The 20469-nt window shown below is 39.0% G+C and overlaps 1 protein-coding gene across 1 annotated transcript in view; it reads right to left on the reverse strand.

Annotated features, from left to right (window-relative positions):
- MYO3A (myosin IIIA) overlaps nt 1-20469 on the reverse strand; it is a 111085-nt gene that overhangs the window by 9646 nt on the left and 80970 nt on the right. The window contains exons 22-32 of the mRNA XM_061351358.1: nt 19691-19820; nt 19400-19570; nt 17191-17270; nt 16482-16559; nt 14264-14469; nt 12064-12175; nt 10405-10567; nt 9721-9807; nt 6670-6793; nt 4598-5567; nt 3799-3937 (exon numbers count right to left, since the gene is read on the reverse strand). Coding sequence (XP_061207342.1) covers nt 3799-3937; nt 4598-5567; nt 6670-6793; nt 9721-9807; nt 10405-10567; nt 12064-12175; nt 14264-14469; nt 16482-16559; nt 17191-17270; nt 19400-19570; nt 19691-19820 — 2260 coding nt within the window. The remainder of the gene's footprint in view (nt 1-3798; nt 3938-4597; nt 5568-6669; nt 6794-9720; nt 9808-10404; nt 10568-12063; nt 12176-14263; nt 14470-16481; nt 16560-17190; nt 17271-19399; nt 19571-19690; nt 19821-20469) is intronic.

The following is a 20469-nucleotide window of genomic DNA, read 5'->3' on the forward strand; positions in this document are numbered from 1 at the left end:
AGGCTTTCTATCTAACAAACATTTAAATACATCCATTACAACACTGATAAGGAAACCATTCACAACAGGAGCAGTCAAAGCACTTTGGAAATATCAGGTTGGTGCTATCATTCCTATTTTATTAACAGGGTAAGTAAGATGCACAAAGCAAGATACATTAAGACTTGCTTAGGGTTTATGTCCCAGTTAGTCATTAACACAACTAAGGACTGGACTAAAGGACTGTGCTGAGACTCCTGTCTCTCCAGCCAGCCCATGCCCTGTGATTATATCCATGTGAACAGGTGCTGTCAGTTCCACAATACATGCCTTGTAAGCAATGCATAGGAGAAACTGACTCCCCACCACCACATTTGATGTTACACAGACGTTCCTTTGTAAAGGTTTTACCAAGAGGAAGACAGGTCAAACAAGTTGAAAGGAAGGATTTTCTTCAGACTCCCCAAATGCATACAGTCAGTACTCAGTCAAAAATAGAGGTTTTGCTCTTGTGACCTGGATGCTTTGCTTTTGAACATTAAGATTGAATGTTAGATATGCTGTAACCCATGCCCAGGAAGTTAAATCTCTCTTTTGCCCAAACCTGATGCAGTCTGTCAAAACATTTATTTGATCAAGTGATGATGGAAAGCTTAATAAAAGTTAAGGTCATTCCCCATCAGAATGAATAAAATAGAGTTAAGGGTCAGTGAAGGCATGTGAACAGTGTGGCTGACAGGTAACATTAAAGAAAGCTTAGCAAATCTAAGAAAAATTCCTTATTCCTATATAGTATCTCAGCTAGCTCATTTAACACTACCTCAAAGGTTCCCACTTAAGTTGCGTGCATACTCTTAATTCTATGGTGTTTAGTTACAAGGTATTACTACTTTCATACTCAGCCCTCACTGAAAGCTCCAGATACACCGAAACAGTAAGAAAATTTAATTTAGGACCAGCTAATCTAATGTATGTATATCCTGAACACCACCACAAACTATGGGAACTGTGGAGAGCTGCATGTGCTTGAAACATTCAAGTAGGAGTAAGAAATGCTTGAATAAAGATGAGTCAGTATCAACGGCCCTTTAGGTTGAACTGTGTCTGCACATTCTGACATACAATGATAAGCTTGGAAGACAACAATCTGAAGGAATCAACATCCAAGGATGCTAATGTAAATTAACTTCTGTCTTACAGCAGATCTTATACTGAAGACTGAAGAAATAGTGTGGTTACAGCTGTGATAATCATCTAAGCGTTGAAAGGTCTCTATTTATTAGGCCACCTGGAGAAACAGATAAACCTGTCTTCAGGTCATTTAAGTGAAACGTTACATGTTTGATTCAGTGCTGTTCCACATCTTATGGGGACAGAAGTATAAAGACAAGCTCAGAATAAAGCAGGAAGAAAACAAGAGTAAGAGCAGGGTTTTGTAGAGGAGCTTGGAGGAAATCAGAAAATGCAAATATAGTAACTGGAATTCCAGGACTTGACAACAAGAAGTTAATAGGTATTACTGCTTACAACATTTATGTGCACACCTTTTTACTGTCCTAATTATAGACAGCGTGAGGATACAATTACTCAAGTTTCAGATTTGCATATAGAAAAATGCTCTTTAGCATTCTGGTTAGCAATTTTTAGCTCTTGTTTATTCATAGGATGTTTACCACTGCCCAATTTGGAAATTACACTTGATAGTGCAAGTTCTTAGCAATAGGGGAAAAAAATCAAAGGATTATTCTGGCACAGACCTAGAACTGGGAAAAGGAAGAGACCGAGAACTTCGCAATTGCAAATGCCTATGTCCCGCCATACCCACTGAGGAGAAGCAGTTTTCATCTCTGTCTGACAATAAATCATTTCTGAGAGTCTGATAACCTGGGATATTGCTATATCAGAGAGGGTGTTCACAGAAAATGGCTGTATTCCACTTCCGTGATTTCCCCAATCTTATGCTCTGCCATGAATTTGGCCAACTCCCAAAAGAAATGTTGAATGTCCTGGCTGCATAGTGCTCAAAGGACCACTCCAATAGCTAAGAACAACCAGACAGTAGAAGTGCTTGACTACTCTGCTTTTCTCCAGTCCTATGCTTTAGTGTTTCCTAGAAGAAAGAAGAAAGACCGGACAGTGAAAACTGCTGTGCTCTCCCAGTGCTACACAGGCTCCCTTTTCCTTGTAAGGGCTGCCCATGAAACCCCTATAAATAGTGCTGGGGCAGACTACAGCAGGGTGAATCCTGGATTAAAATCCTGCCTGTCTCACTGCTTCATGTAGCTGAAAAGGTCCTCAGCTGCAGCAGAGCTGCTTGTGCCATGTGAATTTCATTCCAAACATAGAAAATTATCTTCCTGAGATTTTGTACTTGAACTGTCATTTAATACTTAGAAGGATGGGCACCATTACTCATCTGGAGAAAAAAAAGAAAAAAAAAATGCTCCCATAATGATCAAATTCCCCTCACTTCAGGCTTTGACCTCAAAAAACTTGTAGTGGTCATTTGTGCATCTATTCTGACACCACAGTAACCCAAGGCTCACTAACAGACCAAAGGTGCAGTGCCGGGATGGAGCCATTATGTTAAGCTGAAAGCATCTAGCAAGCAAATATAACCTACTCAGAAATCAGAGCCACAGGGAAAGTTGTTTATTCCAGGAACTGTGTGCAGCTTGCTTTATGCATTTTTATAAATACAAATAAATTCACTTAATAACTTAACCTTGTGGATTTAGGATTCATTTCAACTTTTTGCTCATATGTTCTTTAAACTGCAGGCTTTGCATTTTTATTAAAATAAGCAGTTTTGAAAATCTGAACATGTTTCAGTGTGCCCTATAGCTGTCTCACAGTTCCTCTCCTTCTGTGGGTAGCAAGGTAATAAATGTTTTATTAAGCTGATCAATGGCCACCTACCCACAGATTAAGGCAGGCAGGTATTCCGACCTGGCATACAGCTATAAAATACAATTCATGTGTTATAGCTGTAAAACGACATATAAAACTAGTGAAGCTAAGGAAGAAGTGTAAATACATGCAAAAGACCAAAGTAATTACAAATAGGTAAGTACCACATGATTGATAGAACAGCTAAAGCTCAACAATCCTTGCTTTTATAAGGGTAGGACAGCAAAGGTAGTCCTAGAGGGAAACCTGCAGTAAAAGCCTATTTTTCTTCTGTAAATGTGTGTGTACAAATTGTACTGTAACATATAACATAAGCAAGAAGACAAGAAGGCTTCTCCCTGTTTAATAGACAGTGGATCACTCACCACATATACCTGCTTCACTTCAGCATGATAATATGCAGTGTATTACCTCAAGTCTTTGTTTTATATAGTTATCTAACTTTAATATCCTGTGCTTTGGTCATAGCTAGCAAGGAAACGGTTTTCCTGTCGTGTGGATTATGTTCAAAAGTGGAAAGAGAAAGTTCCCATTCCACACCAAGAAAGATCTTTCAGTGGACCTGTTAGCTATTATAAATATGGCCATGGGGATGTGAGAAATCATGGCTCAGGTCCCTGCAGTCATCGCTCCATATCCTAGATGAGTGGCTGAGCCTAGTGTACACTGTCAAAACTGCTGTGTTGCAGAGTGATATGTCACATCATGGGCAGGAAGGCCAGCAGAAGGCAGTGCTTGACTAGAATCCAGCTGTCCTTTGTGCTTTTTTAAAGTTCAAGTCTGGTGAAAGACACGTTTGTTATGCCTGCCATCAGTAGCCACAGAAGTTGTATGAAGTACTTGGGTCAGCAACAGAAAACAGTCCCATTTACCAATGAAAATTCTGCTAACAGTAAGGTTTGACCTTACCTGACTGACAAACATGAGAAGGAGGTCGGCCGTTAGCTTGCTTATCTTTGGGCAGCATGACGGGTCTCAGCTGATGTGACAGTATCATTTCATTCAATTTTTGCTGCAATGCTAAGTAGTCTTCGGATAATTTTGATATCTGATAAACATAACACAGGATTTTACATTATTATATGAATAAATATACATGTTCCAAGGTAATCGAAAGTAAAAGAGTGGACTAGAGAATGAATTTAAATGGTATTGCTACACTTACTGTAGTGTAGACTCCTACCACATTTATCTCCCCATCCTCCTTAAAGAGGAAGAAGAAGAAAATGAAGAAGAAGACTCGAAGAGAACTCCACATTACCACCCAGTCCTGCAGCTACTTCATACTGGTTCACATATACGAGCAGATGATACCTTGCTGATGCAAATTAGCTTCTACAGCTGTAGGCATCCCTGCATACGTGTGAGTGACTGACACAGCAACTTTGAGTTTCACAGGATATTTTGCAAGTTTACTGATTTAAGGGCCTTGCCTGGTAAACTCATATTTCAACAAAGGCAAAGCTTCTGCATTTAACTTAAACCAGGTTAAAACTAACAACGTTTGTTGTCAGTGCTCTCTGTCTTCCTTCCTGAAAAGGGCATTTTCTCTTGCAGTCCAAAATATGCATTTTTATAGAACACTCATTACAAAATCTCAGTCTCAAAGAGTAAAACCTTGGGGCCACTGAAGCCAGTAAAAGAACCTCACCATTCTTTCACTGTTTGGAGTATTATGTTCAACATACATAGCTTACAAGCTTCTTACCTGTCGTGAAAAGGCTGCCAAATCACAAGCCTCTTTCTCTGAGTCTCCCTTTGGTGTCTTAGGGTCTTCAGCCTCTGTATTAGTGCTTTCCCTATCTTTTGTTGTCTGGGGATTATTATTTTGAACATGGACTGCTTCTGTTGGCTCCTTTACAGTTTTCTCTTGACTTTTGCAAGGTAGTTTCCCTTCTTTTCTGAGTTGTCCCCTCCTTCTGTAACCCCGGTAAGTGCTCTGAATAACCACTGCTGCTTTCTCTTGGTCTTCAGAACTTTGTTTTTCTGCCTCAACTTGCTTCCATGAGCCTCTTAGTGACTCTTTTCTTGTAATTCCTTTACACCCTGTGGGCATCACTGCTTCATGTTTCAGGTGGTTTCTTTCCACATCCCTGTTAGTCCTGGGCTGGACCACAGCAGGTTCTTGATCTTGCCCATCTGCACTGAGTTTGTCTTGATTATCTTGCTCTTGCTGGGGGCTAGGTTCAGCTGTGATTTTGACAGATTTGTTGGACAACTCTTCCAAAGAGGCCTGCTCTTCACCTTCAAAAACATATTTTACTGCAGGGTTCTGCTTCACAGAAGCTCTCTCTCCTTCACTAAAGGTTGTGTGTTGGTCCTGTACATTCCCTGTGACACCAGACCCAGGGCAGTCACTGTCACTAATAACATCAGCTTCATCTGAAGTCTCCCCATTTGCTACTTCTTCCAGTACAGCATTTTCAGCTGGCTGCAGTTGTGCTTCAAGGAATTCCACAGCAGATAATTCTTCCTCTGCTATTTTTCTCCGCTGTTCCTTTAATTTTTTACAGACCCTGTAGCTTCTGTAATAGCTCTGAACAATGACAGCTGCTTCTTCTTCTGTTTTAGGAAGGGCCCTCTTCATTCCAGCTGGACTTTCCTCATTATCTTGAAGTTTTTCATCTTTTTCACTAATGGATATTGCATTTTCAGTTTGTTTCTTTCTAAGTGATTCCCTGAATGAAATAGAGTTTAGGGCAAAAATTATAGCTGAAGGAGATGAAAGAGAGTGACAACTTTACAAGTATCTTTTGTGGTGCTTGTGTACTAAATGGCAATTTGATACATTGAAGCATGGGGAAGATTGTAGTGCATATAGCTGGAATTAAAGGTAGCAAGCTAATTGCTGTCTTTCTGATTAATACTATTTCTTAAGCGAAAACAGACATCCCTGTTAAACTCTTCATGGAAGATCAATCTAGGCTGCATGAGGGCTGGTAAAATAGTAAACAAATTATTTAAATGTTAACAAGAACATAAGGCAGAAACTTTTTAGCACCTCAAATATGTATAAATACACACAATCCTAAATGCATTAATGAAAGAAAACTGCTTCAATTCACACTCACACTAGAAATGCAAAAAAGAACAATCCTGACCCCAGGTTCAGGTCAAATTTAAAAGACCTGTTCTCTAAACTGTCTCTGTTATGATCAATATCACTTCAGTGCGAGGTGAAATGCCACCCTAGTCCTTCCCTCTGAAAGACTCCTTACTCCTTCACAGCTGTTTTCGACCTCCCTAGACTAGTCTTCACCTATTTAAATTCTACCACTGAAAAAAACGATGGTGATGAGCAAATGCTGCTAGCTTCATTTCAGAGACTGGTCCTACAACCACACTGCAGAGATATTCAGAACGTGATTCACCTCACCTGACTTCTAGCTGTTTGATCTAAGACATCCGAATTCCTGCTGTCATCACCTGTACTTATCTCAAACAGTGACTTAAGTTCACAAGAACAGTTCCTTGCAGATACCTATTTCTTGCTCCCATCCACGTTTTATGATGACCTACTTCTGAAAAGATACTAATCTGCAGATTACATTAATATTAGAAGTAAGCACAATATTGTTGATCTTTCCTCTAAATATGCTTTTATTCCCTGGGCTTAAAAGTATGAGAATATTTGCTACTGACATTAAAAGTCTCCACATAAAGGTACATTACCTTTGCATCTATTACCTAGAATAATCCTAATTCACTTTACTTTTAGCTTATTATTGCAGCCACTGAAAGGAACATTTGACTGACATAAGACAAAGAAAATAAATCTACCTTTTCTTTTTGGAGGTATTCCTCTCCTTATATCCCCTGTAGTGAGACTGAATTGTAACTGCTGCTTTGTTTCTTGCCTCAGTTAGTTCTTTTCTCTTCTTCCTGAGTAAGTATCCTCTGGCAACTGATAAAAATTGTAATACAAAACAACCTTAGGCAACAAATAATGGGTGTCCCAGACATTTCAGAGAGTCAAATGGTAACTGCATTAAACAAAAAACAATAAGGGAATACAGACCGGGGTGGTTACTACAGTTACGTTTCATCTGAAATTATTCTGTTCCACAAAAATTTTTGAGATCCCCAATTTTACAAACAAGCTCTTTCTTTGTGTTTTATTGGACTAAATTAAACACAGGAAGATGCAGAATGAAGCAGAAGCATAGGGCTATAGAAGTGCCTCTAGAACACAGTGCTGCCAGCTTCATGCACCTGTTTTGTCTGATTCAGGGAATTGATTTGACTCAGTCTTTCATTTCCTTGGGAAACATGTGATTATTAGACTATGGAGATACCCAGGCTCTCTTCTGGCACAGGCTTGGAATTAGCTGAACGTTCAATTGATCAGAAAAAAACTGAAAATTTTATAGCTCAGCAGTTACAGAAGTCTCAGCTCATGCTTCTTTTGCAAAGATTAATTCAAAGTGAAAAAGCTCAACATGAAAGATGTTCTAAGCTCCACAGTAACCAGGTACACCATGGCAAGGGTACTCGCTACTTGTGTTTTGTGGGAGGCACAAGTTCAAGTTTCTGGTCTTAATCAGGATGAGTAAGGACTCAAACAGGGGACTTTGCTGAGACATGAAGGTGCTGACTGCTTGATGCAGTTGCCAGCACATAGGTATCTAGTGCCAGCTGAAGTCCTCCAGGATAGCCAAGGATTCATCTACATGGAGCTGGCAAAAAAAACAAGACAGACAGGACTTTCTGGAGAGAGAAGGTTTGGTATACCACATACAACCTAGGGCATCTCAAATGATACTAGATACCAATACGGGGGCAAATGAGCTGAGCATTTGGTAATTTTGAATAAAATGAATCAAACTCTGGGCTCTGCTGATTTTAGGAGTTTATACACCTAGGTCACTTTCAGACATCTAAACTGAAATGTTTTAATGAAAAACTGAATTGCATTCAGAATGTTGCTTCAAAGTCCCTGAACTTGCAAAAAATTTCCTTATGGGAACTGGCACAGTCTCCACAGTACTGTGATTTGGACAAATCTGCAGTTCCAGGGATTCAGCACAAATCTGCTAATCCCTGGCAAATTAAAAAGAGCATAGTGTTTTCTAAAAATATCTCTGTTGAACTCTAATTCCAAATGCAGCACCAAGGCTATGGGCTTAGAGGATTCAGGTGATTTAAATACCCTGAGGAGATGGTAGATATGGGAGCTCTTACTTTAACTCTGCTGAAAGTGTTTTGTATCACAGTAAAAGCCAAGCTCACTTAAGAATGGGAAGGGAGCATTAACAGTCTATTCTAACACATTCATTTAACTTGGCACTTGGTTTTATTTGCTTTAGCATTCCCTACTCATAATTTAAACATCTTGGGCTCCACTAGGTGCAGGGGTTCGGTGTAATGAGCACTGTATAAAAGGGACATAAAACAGGGCAAAGAAACTCAAATATTTACTGGAAGCAGCACAACTGGTTTTTATACTGCAGTCTGACAGGGTCTTAGAAAAGTGCTAATTGCAAATCACTTGGAATATTAGCTTCTTGGACTTCTGAGAGAGTCCTCATTCCATTTTCATACAAAAGCAACTCAAAGGGTTATTTGAAATAAATCAGGTTACATTATCAATGAACATGCCGATATAAGCTATGTTTGGTCTTTTTAGACTTTGGTTCACTTCTGAAATTTCCTGAGAACTATGTAATACCCATTGAAGCTTTCTTTTCAAACTGGAAGAGGAGTTCTGTATTGCTTTAGAAATAAATGGGGTGGGGGAAACAGAAAGCTAAGAAAAATGCATATCTATTTTGTTCTGCCTTCTCCTGCACTGAAAAAAAGTTGAAATGAAACTGCACAGAGGACAGAGAAGGTGGACAAGAAGCACTGGAGAGATCAACAAACAGAGCAAAGTGGTAAATTCCTACTTTTGCATTTGTTAAATATCCTAGTATAACTCACAGCTTTCAGATGTGTAATTATCTTCAGCACATTACTGGATTTTATTCTGGTTTTAGGTTGCTTTCTACACTGATGAAGTTCTACCAACTGCAGTGAAGTGCTCTTCAGCAAATGCTAACATAGGCTCAGTGCAATTAACAGATGCATCTGGCAATGATTAAAACCAGCTCTGGTGTCAGCATATACTCATGAAGGCGTATCTGAGGTAGTTTAAATCTAGATAGCCTGGGTACTGGCATCACTAGCTTATATTTGCGGTTGCCACCTTTGTAATTACTAAAGTGCAGATATGTGCCAGCTGTTTTTAGACCAGTGCCCCTCTACTGCTGCTGATTTCAAAGCATCTCTGCAGGGATCAGGGAGACAGAAACATAGGGATGGAAAAGGGATGTCACATAGCATATGCCTGATTATTTTCTTAAGGTGATTATTGCTGCAGAAAAGAATATTTTGCTAGATTGGATTTAGCAATGACAAAAAAGAATCAGAGACATGGGTGAAATTACAGGTTGTTGTCTTCTCAAACATAATTATTACTGGTACATAACAAAACATATTTCTAATAGGATAGCATGCATACACAGATTATACACAGACAGTATCATATGGAGCTTCAACAATACCAGATGTAATACTTCAAGGTATCAGACTAGGAATGAAAAGGCTTGCTATGGCATTTAACCAGCCCACTTCACAGCTGTGGAAAGTGCCTTTAAGCCGCTCTAAGGTACAGGTAACAGAATACACTGACTGGTTTCAACCAGTGTATATAAATATATAATAGATAAATTATACCTCAGAATGTGTAAATGAGCACAGTCAATCAGAGTGGCAACTCAATAGCAAAGAATCTGGATCAACATATTGTGTATGAAAAGCACATTAGAAGCCAAGAAAGCAAATAATTCTTACTTGCTTGAAGCCTAGTAATACACTCTTCCACTTTTTTATTACGTTTTGCATTTTTGTATTCTTTACGAGCAACAAAACCCCTGTAAGCTGAAAAGAAATGTCAAAAATTAAATAACCCATTAGGTACACAAAAAGCTGCAAGCATAAAAAAGTCTGCAACAGACCTCCATTAAAATATCCATAAATATTTTGCAGGCTTTACCTTTCAAAAATAAATGGCAAACAAGAACAAGCAGTAAATCTACATAAAAACTATGTTTACGGACCAGAAAAGTTATTATGATGCTTGAGATGCATTAAAAATTTCAGTTGATGTCCTCATCAACAGTGTAATTGGTCTTATTATCTAGGACAGTTAATATATTTTATTTTCACTATTATATTACACAACCTTGTCAGATCATGTCAGAATACTATTAATAACAGTATCATCTGTGCAATCATGTCCTTCCATTGTTAAAATTGCCTTTTAAATGTAACATTGATAAATGTAACTTCAGCAAACAGTTTGTCATAACCTGGTTAAAAGAAATTTTTCTTCATAAGAAAGACATCGCCAAGTATAAGATATTTTGTCAAATATAGCAGCAGAAAAAAGGCAAAATCCACATCCAGCACACACATCCATCAACTGTACACATGCACTAGCTTTAAGCAAAATGTTAAATGTTTTAAAGTTATTACCTGACTGTATTTTAATAGCACTTTGTTCCCTTTGCTCCTTTATCTTTTTGTATCTCCTTGAACCCAGCCACCCTCTGACACAAGCTTGAATCAAAATAATCATGTCAACTGTCTCCTTCCTCATTAAATTTAGCTGCTCCACGTGATAGTATTTGAGGAATACCTTAAAGAGTAGGCAGACAAGCAAAAGTTTTAGTTACCTTTCCAGGCCCTGTATTCACTCAATCCATTAAACATCAAACAAGAGTTACAAGTTGGTTTCAAATTATGAACAGACTCTTCAGCTGTGTGTCGTACCTAAAGAATCATTCTTAAGAATGCTAAAGACAGCATTTTCATTACTTGGGGTATTAGTTTACCTTACTCTTGCTTTCAACATCTTTTGTCAGCCCCTGCTTATTCATGCTTTCATGGGAAGGTGTTTTAAAGTCCCATTGCAAACTTCAGTCTGTAACTATAAATCTATTTTCAAAACTATGAGGCTGGCAGTTTTGCTAACCATGGAAATCTGATGTATGCTACATAAACATGATCCAAATCTGAACTCCTCTGCTGTCCAATTTTGAATCTAAGGCATTGTTTATTTACTAAATTGCTTTTATCAAGCATGAAGCTCATACAACCCCTGAAAAACCAGTCCAGCCCAATGGATACAAACACATCCCTGCTATATATTAGGATAAAATAAAATGTGTAGAAAAAGCTTGTGCAATTAAGACAATATTTATGCTTATTTTGAAGAATTCACCTGATCTTTGGTCACTCATTGGCACAGATAAAGGTTAAACCTAATCAAAGTAAATGTAAGCCACAGGTCTCGCATTTCAAGATATGCTTCCTTTGGCTGCATGTTGTCCATTATCCTCACTAAGACAGCAGAAGGAAATAAAGGCTGAGGAGGGGGCAACTTCATGGCTTCTGTCCCACCTATCAAGGAAGATGTCTCACAAGGAGAACAGTTGTTTCTTCTACACTGAGATGATTTCAAATAGTTTAGGATCCATGTCACTATCCATATCCTTCCTGGGCGCTTCTGTTACATTAGCAAATAAAGAGACTTGGTACAGTACTTGTCTGATGCTTCTTTTCTCTGGCAGACCGTCTGAGATCTGTCAGTGGGGGGTGGGTGGGTGTCCCTCTCTGACACACTGGGAAGGCTATAAGTGACCTAGAACCAAAAGCAAGTATGGAAACAGACACGTGCTTCTCTTACAATAAAGTCTTATGCCACTTCACATACATGGGATTGTTCTGCTATTTCTTTCCCCAATGCTCAGCAGAGTTTGCCTCAGAGGCCTCAGGCTGGAAAGCCAAAATCTCTTCCTCTCCCTCTGTGGGTCTGATTGCTCCAGGGAAGAAGCATAACTTCTTTGCCTTAAGAAAACTTGGACATTTGGGTCCTTATTACCGCATTTTTTAAAAGAAAATGCAAGCAGCGTTGTTGTCACATACTGCTTTGCACTGTGGCCTCACTAAAGCCCATCAGAACAGGTCAGGACTTTAGCCAGATACGAGGGAACAGCATCAAGCGAAGGTCATTTTCTTTTAAACCAACAGAGACCAAGAGCAACTCCAACCAAAGCAGTAAGAAACCAAATTGCTTAATAAGTTAAGAATGACAGACTGCAATAATGCAGATACAGTATATCAGAAAATTACTTTAGTTTTTCCAAGAACCCAGTTGTCAAGGCGGGCTTTTTCCAAGATGGCAGCACAGGTTTCTGGACTGACTGGAGGATCATCGTTTGTTTTGTAACAGATGAGGTAATACCTAAAGACAAATATATGATTCTTTATTCCATTAATAGTGAGCAATAGTTGCAAATACATTTAAACCATTTATTTAAATAATAACAGTCACATGAAAGAACACTGAAAACAACCAAAACAGCACATGAAGTAAATTGCTGTGATTTATATGCAATGCTGAGAAACTCAGTCAAAACTGGATGAATGACATATTGCACACCCTGGAGGGTTGATTAATTCTGTATCAGCACCAGAAGGAGTCTAAACAGCGTGCAGCCCAAGTAGAGTGCACCAGTTCTATGCTGCTCTGGCTCTCAGCATTCTGTGAAAGTGATTTCAGTGGCAAAATAAAAAGCTTTTTAAAGCTTTTCTGCCTAAATTATCTCATTCATATCTACAAACGTAATGGAAATTTCATATGTTATGTCATGTGCCAGACCATTTACTTTTGAGACAGTTAACACGATGTGAGATGCATCCCAGGTCTTCTTATCTCTTTGGATTTAGTTTTGCAGGTCCTTTTGGAACATGCCATTATGCTATGTCATATATAAACATTGAACCTGACAAACTCATAACTCAATTAACTCTGACTAGGAAAAGAGATTCAAGAATAAAAATAACCTGTAACTTAATCAACTCAGCTGCTGGGTAGGAAAGTTCTTGAGTGTTCCAGGACTTTCCCAAATGTTCATTAACAAAATGAACAGTACCTATCTTGGTGCTTTTAATTCAGGAAAATGACATGAATTATCTGTGCTTCCTGACAGTACATTCTGCTTTTTTTCTTGTTATTCAGCCTCTATACACAAAGCTTGAGTTGTACCAGCTTTACACAATGGTAAAATTTTCCTCATGGAATACTAAAAGGAGAGACAATGTTGATTCCTGCATTATCACCAATTCATACAGCTCCTATTTTTTTTTTTTCCTACACAATGAATTGGCTTATTTTTATTCAAACAAAGTAATTTTGCCATTATCTCAGGTCTACCTGTAATACTCAACTATTAAGGGAAAACAAAAAAGGACAAGGAGACAGATACTTAATAAAAATCCCTTTTTATCTGGGGGCCACATACTCAGCGCCTCGGTGCTGTTGATCTGCACGGCCTCACTGCAACCAGGGCATATTCGCCGGAGATCTACCCTGTTATATTCACAGTGTTCCTCTCTTTTACCTGAACAGTAATTTTCTTTAACAAAAAGGAGTGACCAAAAGCCACAGCACATCCTGGTACAGGGATAACTGCCTTTTCCCATGCAGCACTCTTCTGAAACAGTAACAATCCCAGGATTATTCTTTCTAGAAACAGTGCTATAAAAATATCACTTTGGCCTTCCTCTGTCTCCTTGTGCACCTGCAGCTGCACTCTGCTCCTAGCTCTTTATTTCTAGTGCACTACTACTGTTAAGTGCTTCTGTCTGAAAGGGTGTTGCTTGCTTTTTCCCAGTTTTGATGCCCATTCTACAAATCTCAGTTCTGATTGAGGCAAATACTCAGGGTCTTTATTTGTGAGAGAAAAGTACAGATTAAATGGTCAGGATTAATTTTTTTGGAGTGGAAGAAGACGAGATAGTTAAAGAACTTATAAAATCATAGTGAGTTCATTACTTTTCTTCTTAACAACTGACTAATACTTAGAAATTGTATTTTAAACAAAACTATGCACTTAATGAACTTCTTAGCTCTACATGAGCAATACCAAATCATCATCCACTCTGCACAGTGCTGAATGTCAGGAGCTAGAAAAACTGTAGTGCCCCTTGGATGCTAATGCTCCAAATTCTTAGCTTTAACTTAAAGCATTACATTTCTGAACCTCAAGGCTTGGAGGAAAACTTGCAGATTACAAGTAGGGCAATTTTTACTCAATGTGCAGGGAGCCTGAAACAGTCATCCTGAGATGCATCATCTTCCCCTACCGGTCCGAAACAGTTCACTAATCTTGTGCCTGAACTACTCTGTCACTCAGTTTGTCATTTTCTTTATCACAGAAAATGACTTTGTATTTTTTCTTTAAAGACCATGCCAAAGATACTGCTGATGCTTAGCAAACACTACACAGCAACGAGAGGAAAGGAAAAGGCTTCTTTTCGTCAACATTACCGTTTTATGAAGTTAGCGAACAGTATACGGTGTGAGTAACCCTGTCTTCGAATTCTTGCTGTCTCCAGAATTCCTGTGTAACGCAGCTGCACCAACACTTTTTCTTTATCAAACTTGTTTGCCTGCCGATCATTGTTTGGCTTGATGCACCTGACAAAATGAGGCTGGCCGACAACCATTTTGGATAACAAATCCATCAGAGAATACTGCAAGAAAGTAAGAAAATATCTGCCACCAGTTATAAAACTCATACAAAGGTCAATGTGTAGCTGATGTTTTATTTCATATGATTAGAACCATGACCAAACCCATTTAGATTTTAGTGACCTGCTACTTTAAAGGTAGATGAAGCAAATGACCCAACAACAATTCTAGCTTTGGTAAGATCTCTAAGTTCCTAGCATGTACTACTTGAGTGAAACACTGGTTCCAAAAGGATGTATCAAGTTCCACCCAGAACACTCTCACAGACTGCTATAATGCCTAACATATGATAAAAACTCTCCTTACAGTGATTTGTTTCTTCTGGAGCCTTGATTACAGGCCATTTCTTTTTCCTATAGTCATGTATTTGAAGATGCTTATTCACCCAGAGAGTAAATCATCAGTCTATGCATGGGAAGTGGAAGAGCAGTAATCCAGTATATACTGCCATCCTTTTGTTAGACTGGAGGAAAATAAGGTCACCCTAGAAGAGGGGCTGCTTAAACTGCTCTGATCTAGCACGTCCTATTCACTGTACTACAGCTGCCCTCCCAAGACGAAACTTTTGAGGAGGGCAAAACTAGAATTACATGAAACCACAGTTCCAAAGTTGCACTTTTTCTACCTCACCAGGGTACCAGGCAGGCAGAGAGGATGTAGTTTGTAGCTCTCCATGTCTACTGAGGTGAATCTGGCTGTAAATAACCTTGACTGGTGTTTTGTAAAATTGCTTCGTGGGAGGATCTTATTAAAACACAAATGAAGAGGCTCATTCCTCAAGATTCAACCTGACTCAACAGAAAGAGGCAACCAGGAGGTGATGCTGTTCAGCAGTAGGTTGGATACATGAAACTAGTCTAGGACGTCAATAGCCATATGTTTCCTATTAAAATGTGCAATTTCATTCTGGACAGATGCTGCACCATGCAGCAAAGTGCATAATTAGCTCCATCACTAGTATGCCAATCGAGCACAAACAAGTGGGACACACTAATGGATTTTTTTTTCCTGCTCTATATAAGGTGGTAGATGCTTTTCTCCACCACCCACAGATTTCTCTGTATGAGTAAACCAGTGGGACTGAAGCAGAATCTTCATTTAAGAGCATTAGCTAGCATGATGTGACCAGGGATTTCCACTACAGAAAATAATAACAGAAAAGTGTAAATATAATTAACTCATTTGCAGCCTCTGACGCTAGATGTACTGGTAATGCACTGAATCACAGACATCAGCTTTGAGTGAGATTCAATAAATTTTTCCATCTAGAACTTTAAAATACCATGCAGCTTTGGGCCACCATGATACTACCTAGGCTGAAATTACCCTTTGCAGTCCACAAAGCTGTGTAACTGTGCCTACTAATCAGAGATCTTGATCTTCCCTGTTCCCTGTCATAGGTGTAAATGAACTCTTACAGGTCATGAACATCACCTCAGCCATCTTTATGTTTTGCTGGGAGAGATAATTAAATAAAAGTTGGAAATTCAGAGCTGAGCCCAAGTGCACCACTGGAGGAAAGTGCTCTTCACTCAATTTTCTATTGCAGGACTAGGAGCACATCCACTGCTTGGGAAAGTCAAGAGCATTGCTGAAGGAACCTCAAGGATGGACTCAAAACAGCCTCTGAGCAGTGACCATGAAGATCTTTCTTTGGAGCTCCTGTTTCAATTTAACTTTCCCCTCTTGCTTCTTAAACTCTTAAAGAAATGTTATACCACTAATGTCTAGCCTCCCTTTATCTCCCTTGGTGGAAAAACAATCAAGTGGGAGATTAGTATCAATCATCATACATCATCATGACAGAAATGTGGATGTGTAATCAAGTACAATTAAAGATGAAACATCACAATCTCTAGATATTTGCACTGCACAGACCACTGTGCCATATATGAACTTCACAAACTCTAAATAGGTCACTGTTGACTCTAAGTCAACAGGTATATTTCAAAAGGTGAAAGAGTAAACATTCATTCTACTCTTGAAAAACTTATTAAAAGATCTGGTATCTTACTCTGAAATAAGAAGCGACTGTCTGCGTTTTCATACTGGTTGTCTCCCTTGGATGATGTCCGGTATCTCCTGCTTCGTTCTATAAAGATGAAGAAAGAAAATGTCACTTTTTATCTCTGTGGAGTCTGTAGGGCCTTTTCCAATGCCACAGTGAAGCAGCCCTCACAAAACACAATTAATTGGAAAAAAAAGTATTCTAAACAGAAAAAGTTACAGCATGATAACTAGCACAAATCACTTACACCAGTACATTACATTACTTTGCTACACAATACACGAATGTTCACACACAGAGGACACAATTCAATAACAGAGCACCTAAATAACTGCCACAAATAACCTGACAGTGTCTGAGGTCCCATCTGTTATTTCAACATCCCTGTTACTTTGCTAGTTCTCTAAGGAACTTGGCTATACTCCACACCAATGTTTTACTTTTTCATTTTGCTACAATACAGCTTGGAAATAATATTTTTTCACTTGAAGTTGTCACAAAACTATAGCCAAAAAGAAGGGAAATGTTAGTTTTTTACCTCACGGAAGGAATATGAATTGCACAACACAAAGATATCCAGCTAAACAGAAAAGAAAATAGGGGAGAGAGAAAAATCAAGGAAGGGGTTACTCACTTACTTTTAGTACCAGTAATAGTATTGCCTTTCTAATTTAAAGTAGGATTTAATGCAGAATCACAAAATCCATTTTCTTACCTTTGTATGACTGATTGATTTCTGAGGGGTCCACATTTGGTAACTGATTGTAGTTTTGCTTTTTGTGTGTGCCAGGTTACCTATGGGAAAATGAAAGGAAGCAAGCAACCAAAATGCTTACATCTCAGCTAAACAAAAATCTATGCTGAACCACCCTATTCATGCCCCCAGTGTAACCATATGATTATAAAGGTCGTTGACTTCTCTGGAGTATGTCCTCATTTCCCCCTTCACCCTTGGGGTGGAACAAGCTCTGAAGAAGTTGCATGAAGATTGAACGTGGGCTGAATTTTCCTCCTTCAGCACTTATGACACCTACTAGAGTAAAAGAATAAATAAACAGACTGCTGCAGAATGTAAGAAAGATACATCTTGGAGCATCCATGTGGTTTTACCCTAATGATGTTACTGTACTATTCTAGTTCTAAGGCTACATATATATTAGTTAAAAGCAACAGTAAGTGCTAGCACCCTTCTTTGGCCCCAAGGGCAAGTGACATATCACAACTCAAGTCTATATAGCTAAACTCTATACTGAACTACTCCTTTAACCTCCTGGTAAAAATAAGGTTCTACCTTCCCACAGAGCTTGTTGGAAATCATTACTGGCCTGTGTCTTCTCTTGAAGTGTGCCTGTGTGTTTCTGGGAGACTGCTAGCTGACATGATCCAAAACTGTCCCAGGAAGGCATGCTATCAAATAGTCAGAATGGGCAATCCTGTGGGATTGCTTCACTGGCCCTGTTTGGTTTATTAGCATGGACCTAGTCTTATGACTCTAACCTTGGAATTCTAAGTCAATTAACACCTTTATTATGATGACTTAGAGGACTAGGTGCATTGGAGTGGCTTACGCAGACAGTGGTCTAAAGGAATAATGAAAATTTTGCTGAGCTTTCCAATTATGTCACTCTATGTTGATAAACCCTAACCACTGCTGCACGCTGCTATTGCTTCTGCTAATAATGTAACACCCCTGGAATCTCACTGTCTTCTGTGATCTCTGTGCTCAGCTACAATCACTAAGAGCTGGGTAAGAGCTGGATAAACAGCTGCAAACATACAACATGATGAGCTAATTCATCATATAGTATATAATGACATCAAGTGCTAAACTTCCCTTGGGCTTAGCTGAATATCTAAGGGTGAGAAGAGAGAATTATTCACGCCTAACTTTAGCTAACTTTAGCTATCTGAAAGTGAGGTGTCTACAGGATCTCTGTTGTATTCAGTGGAGAGAGGCACCTCCAGAGATATATCCCATCCTAAGAAAAATCCCTGAGGTAGGCGAGATGGGTTGGATTCTGAGTGAACCTCTAAATTTCCACTAGTTCTAGATAAGTAAGTTAGATCAGAAATCTAACTTTTATCTTGTTGTACCTGGATATTTTGGGTCAGTTTCAAAAGGCTACACACAGTGTCTCATTATACTTAATAAGAAGACTAAAACAACCTCAGAGTTATCTTACAAAACATTAAGGAAGACTTGTGATCAGTTCTTGGGACCATTTGAGACCTGACTTTGGCTCTACAGAAATTATAGTTTAGTATCCTAGCAGGTATCAGTAAGTCAAAAAGTCCAGGCAAGGACATTGAGTTTAGTGTTCCCAGGAACACTGACTTTAAGTAGACCTTCAAGACCAAATTTTCATTCCTCCATCAAAGCTCCCTTTATGAAGAACAGGAGCCTTGTCAAAGCCTCAGATTTTGTAAGCAAGCTACAATAACATTTTAGAGAAATTTCCATTAGGCTTTTCCAATTCAGCTTTTCTGTTCTGATGCAAGTACATCTCCTATGTAGTTGTACAAGAAAGTAATGTTATAAAGTACTTATTGTATGGCATCAGTGCCATCACACAGGGAGTAATACAAAACAACAGCAAACTGGTTGTAAGGAGACTTACCCATCATCCTAAAACTGCAGGTAGGACACTGTGCAAGGGCATGGTTCAATTTAGTTGCAGCTTAGGAGGTATTTCTGCAGAGCCAGTCATATTCCTCCACCCCAATTTATAAACTGCTTGAGGAATTGCTCACTACTAGGACTGCATCAGTTAAGCTATTGTAAAGGCCTAAAACTCTGGGGAAACAGGGGAGTGTCTCCTTACTCTTTGAAGCAGGTATTAGGAGCCCCAACCTTGGTTCTCTACTGATTTAGAGAAAACCAGGCAATTTATACATGTCCTGCCCAAAAATGGCCAGTGACTTACCTGGTCCTTTCTGTCCAGTCCTCAACTCAAGGGATGCACTCGATTCCCTGTCTTGCTTCCCTACCCTGAAGAGAGGACCCTGAAAGAAGCCTCTACCACTTCCTTGGCACTTGACCAGACCAATCCCTCCCCTGCAGCTTGAGATGGCTGGGGCTCCATTCTGTATAGATTCTAGGGTTGGAAAGTTAAGCCACAAAGTGTATAATGTCATCAACAAGTGGTCATATCAAACCCAATGGTGGTCAACATGAAGGTTAGAGAAGAATAAGAGGATCACCCCAATAGCAATACCTGTTTTTGTAAGAGGATGGGTTACCAGCTGTCGCGTCAGATTGTTTTCAGATGATCGCAGTAGCAGCACAATATCAGCTGGCAGAGTATCTCTGTTTTTGGCTAGGAATCCACTTGCATTATATAGAACCTGTTTAAAAAGTAAAGTGCATTTATGCATCTTCTGGGTTTTTGAAAAGTAATTGTAAATTTAAGCACTCAGCTTATAATGGAATGTGGCTTTTAATAGTATTTGAATATTTAATGTTCTTTTAATATTTTCATATTCTCTGAATAAATCAAGACACACAAATAGTTTTTCAGCCATCAGGTTCTCTCTTGCCTACAGTCTTCCTTTCGATCACTGTAAGTTCTGACTTTTCAATACTGAGAACCGTTATGATGCAGATCACTAAAAACAAATTCAGCATTTCGAAGTAGCTTGAGACATTTATTTTCCCTAATGAAGATACCTTGATATTAGTTTTAGCCAGTGTGGATTTATCACTAGGACAAGTGTACTGTAGTCCTCCTTTACACCAGTACATACATAAATGCACAATTAGCAATGCACTTGATTTCAGTCATACCACACAGGATTAGCCATGTGACTGTACAATTTTCCTGTCCCATTCAGACCATGCTGTACTGGACTTAGGACCTGCCACTTTTCCTAGAGATCTCTGTATTAATTGTACAGGTAGTCTGAAAAATCACAAACTGCATATTGAAACTGGAAATCTCTAAAAATTTCAGGAATGGTGCACCTCACTCAAAATGTATCTTTAGGGCTCTATCCC

Source organism: Neopsephotus bourkii, unplaced genomic scaffold, assembly GCF_033783945.1.
Source record: "Neopsephotus bourkii isolate Nb327-2 ecotype Australia unplaced genomic scaffold, CSIRO-AGI_Nbou_v1 NB_53, whole genome shotgun sequence".
Classification (NCBI taxonomy): domain Eukaryota; kingdom Metazoa; phylum Chordata; class Aves; order Psittaciformes; family Psittacidae; genus Neopsephotus; species Neopsephotus bourkii.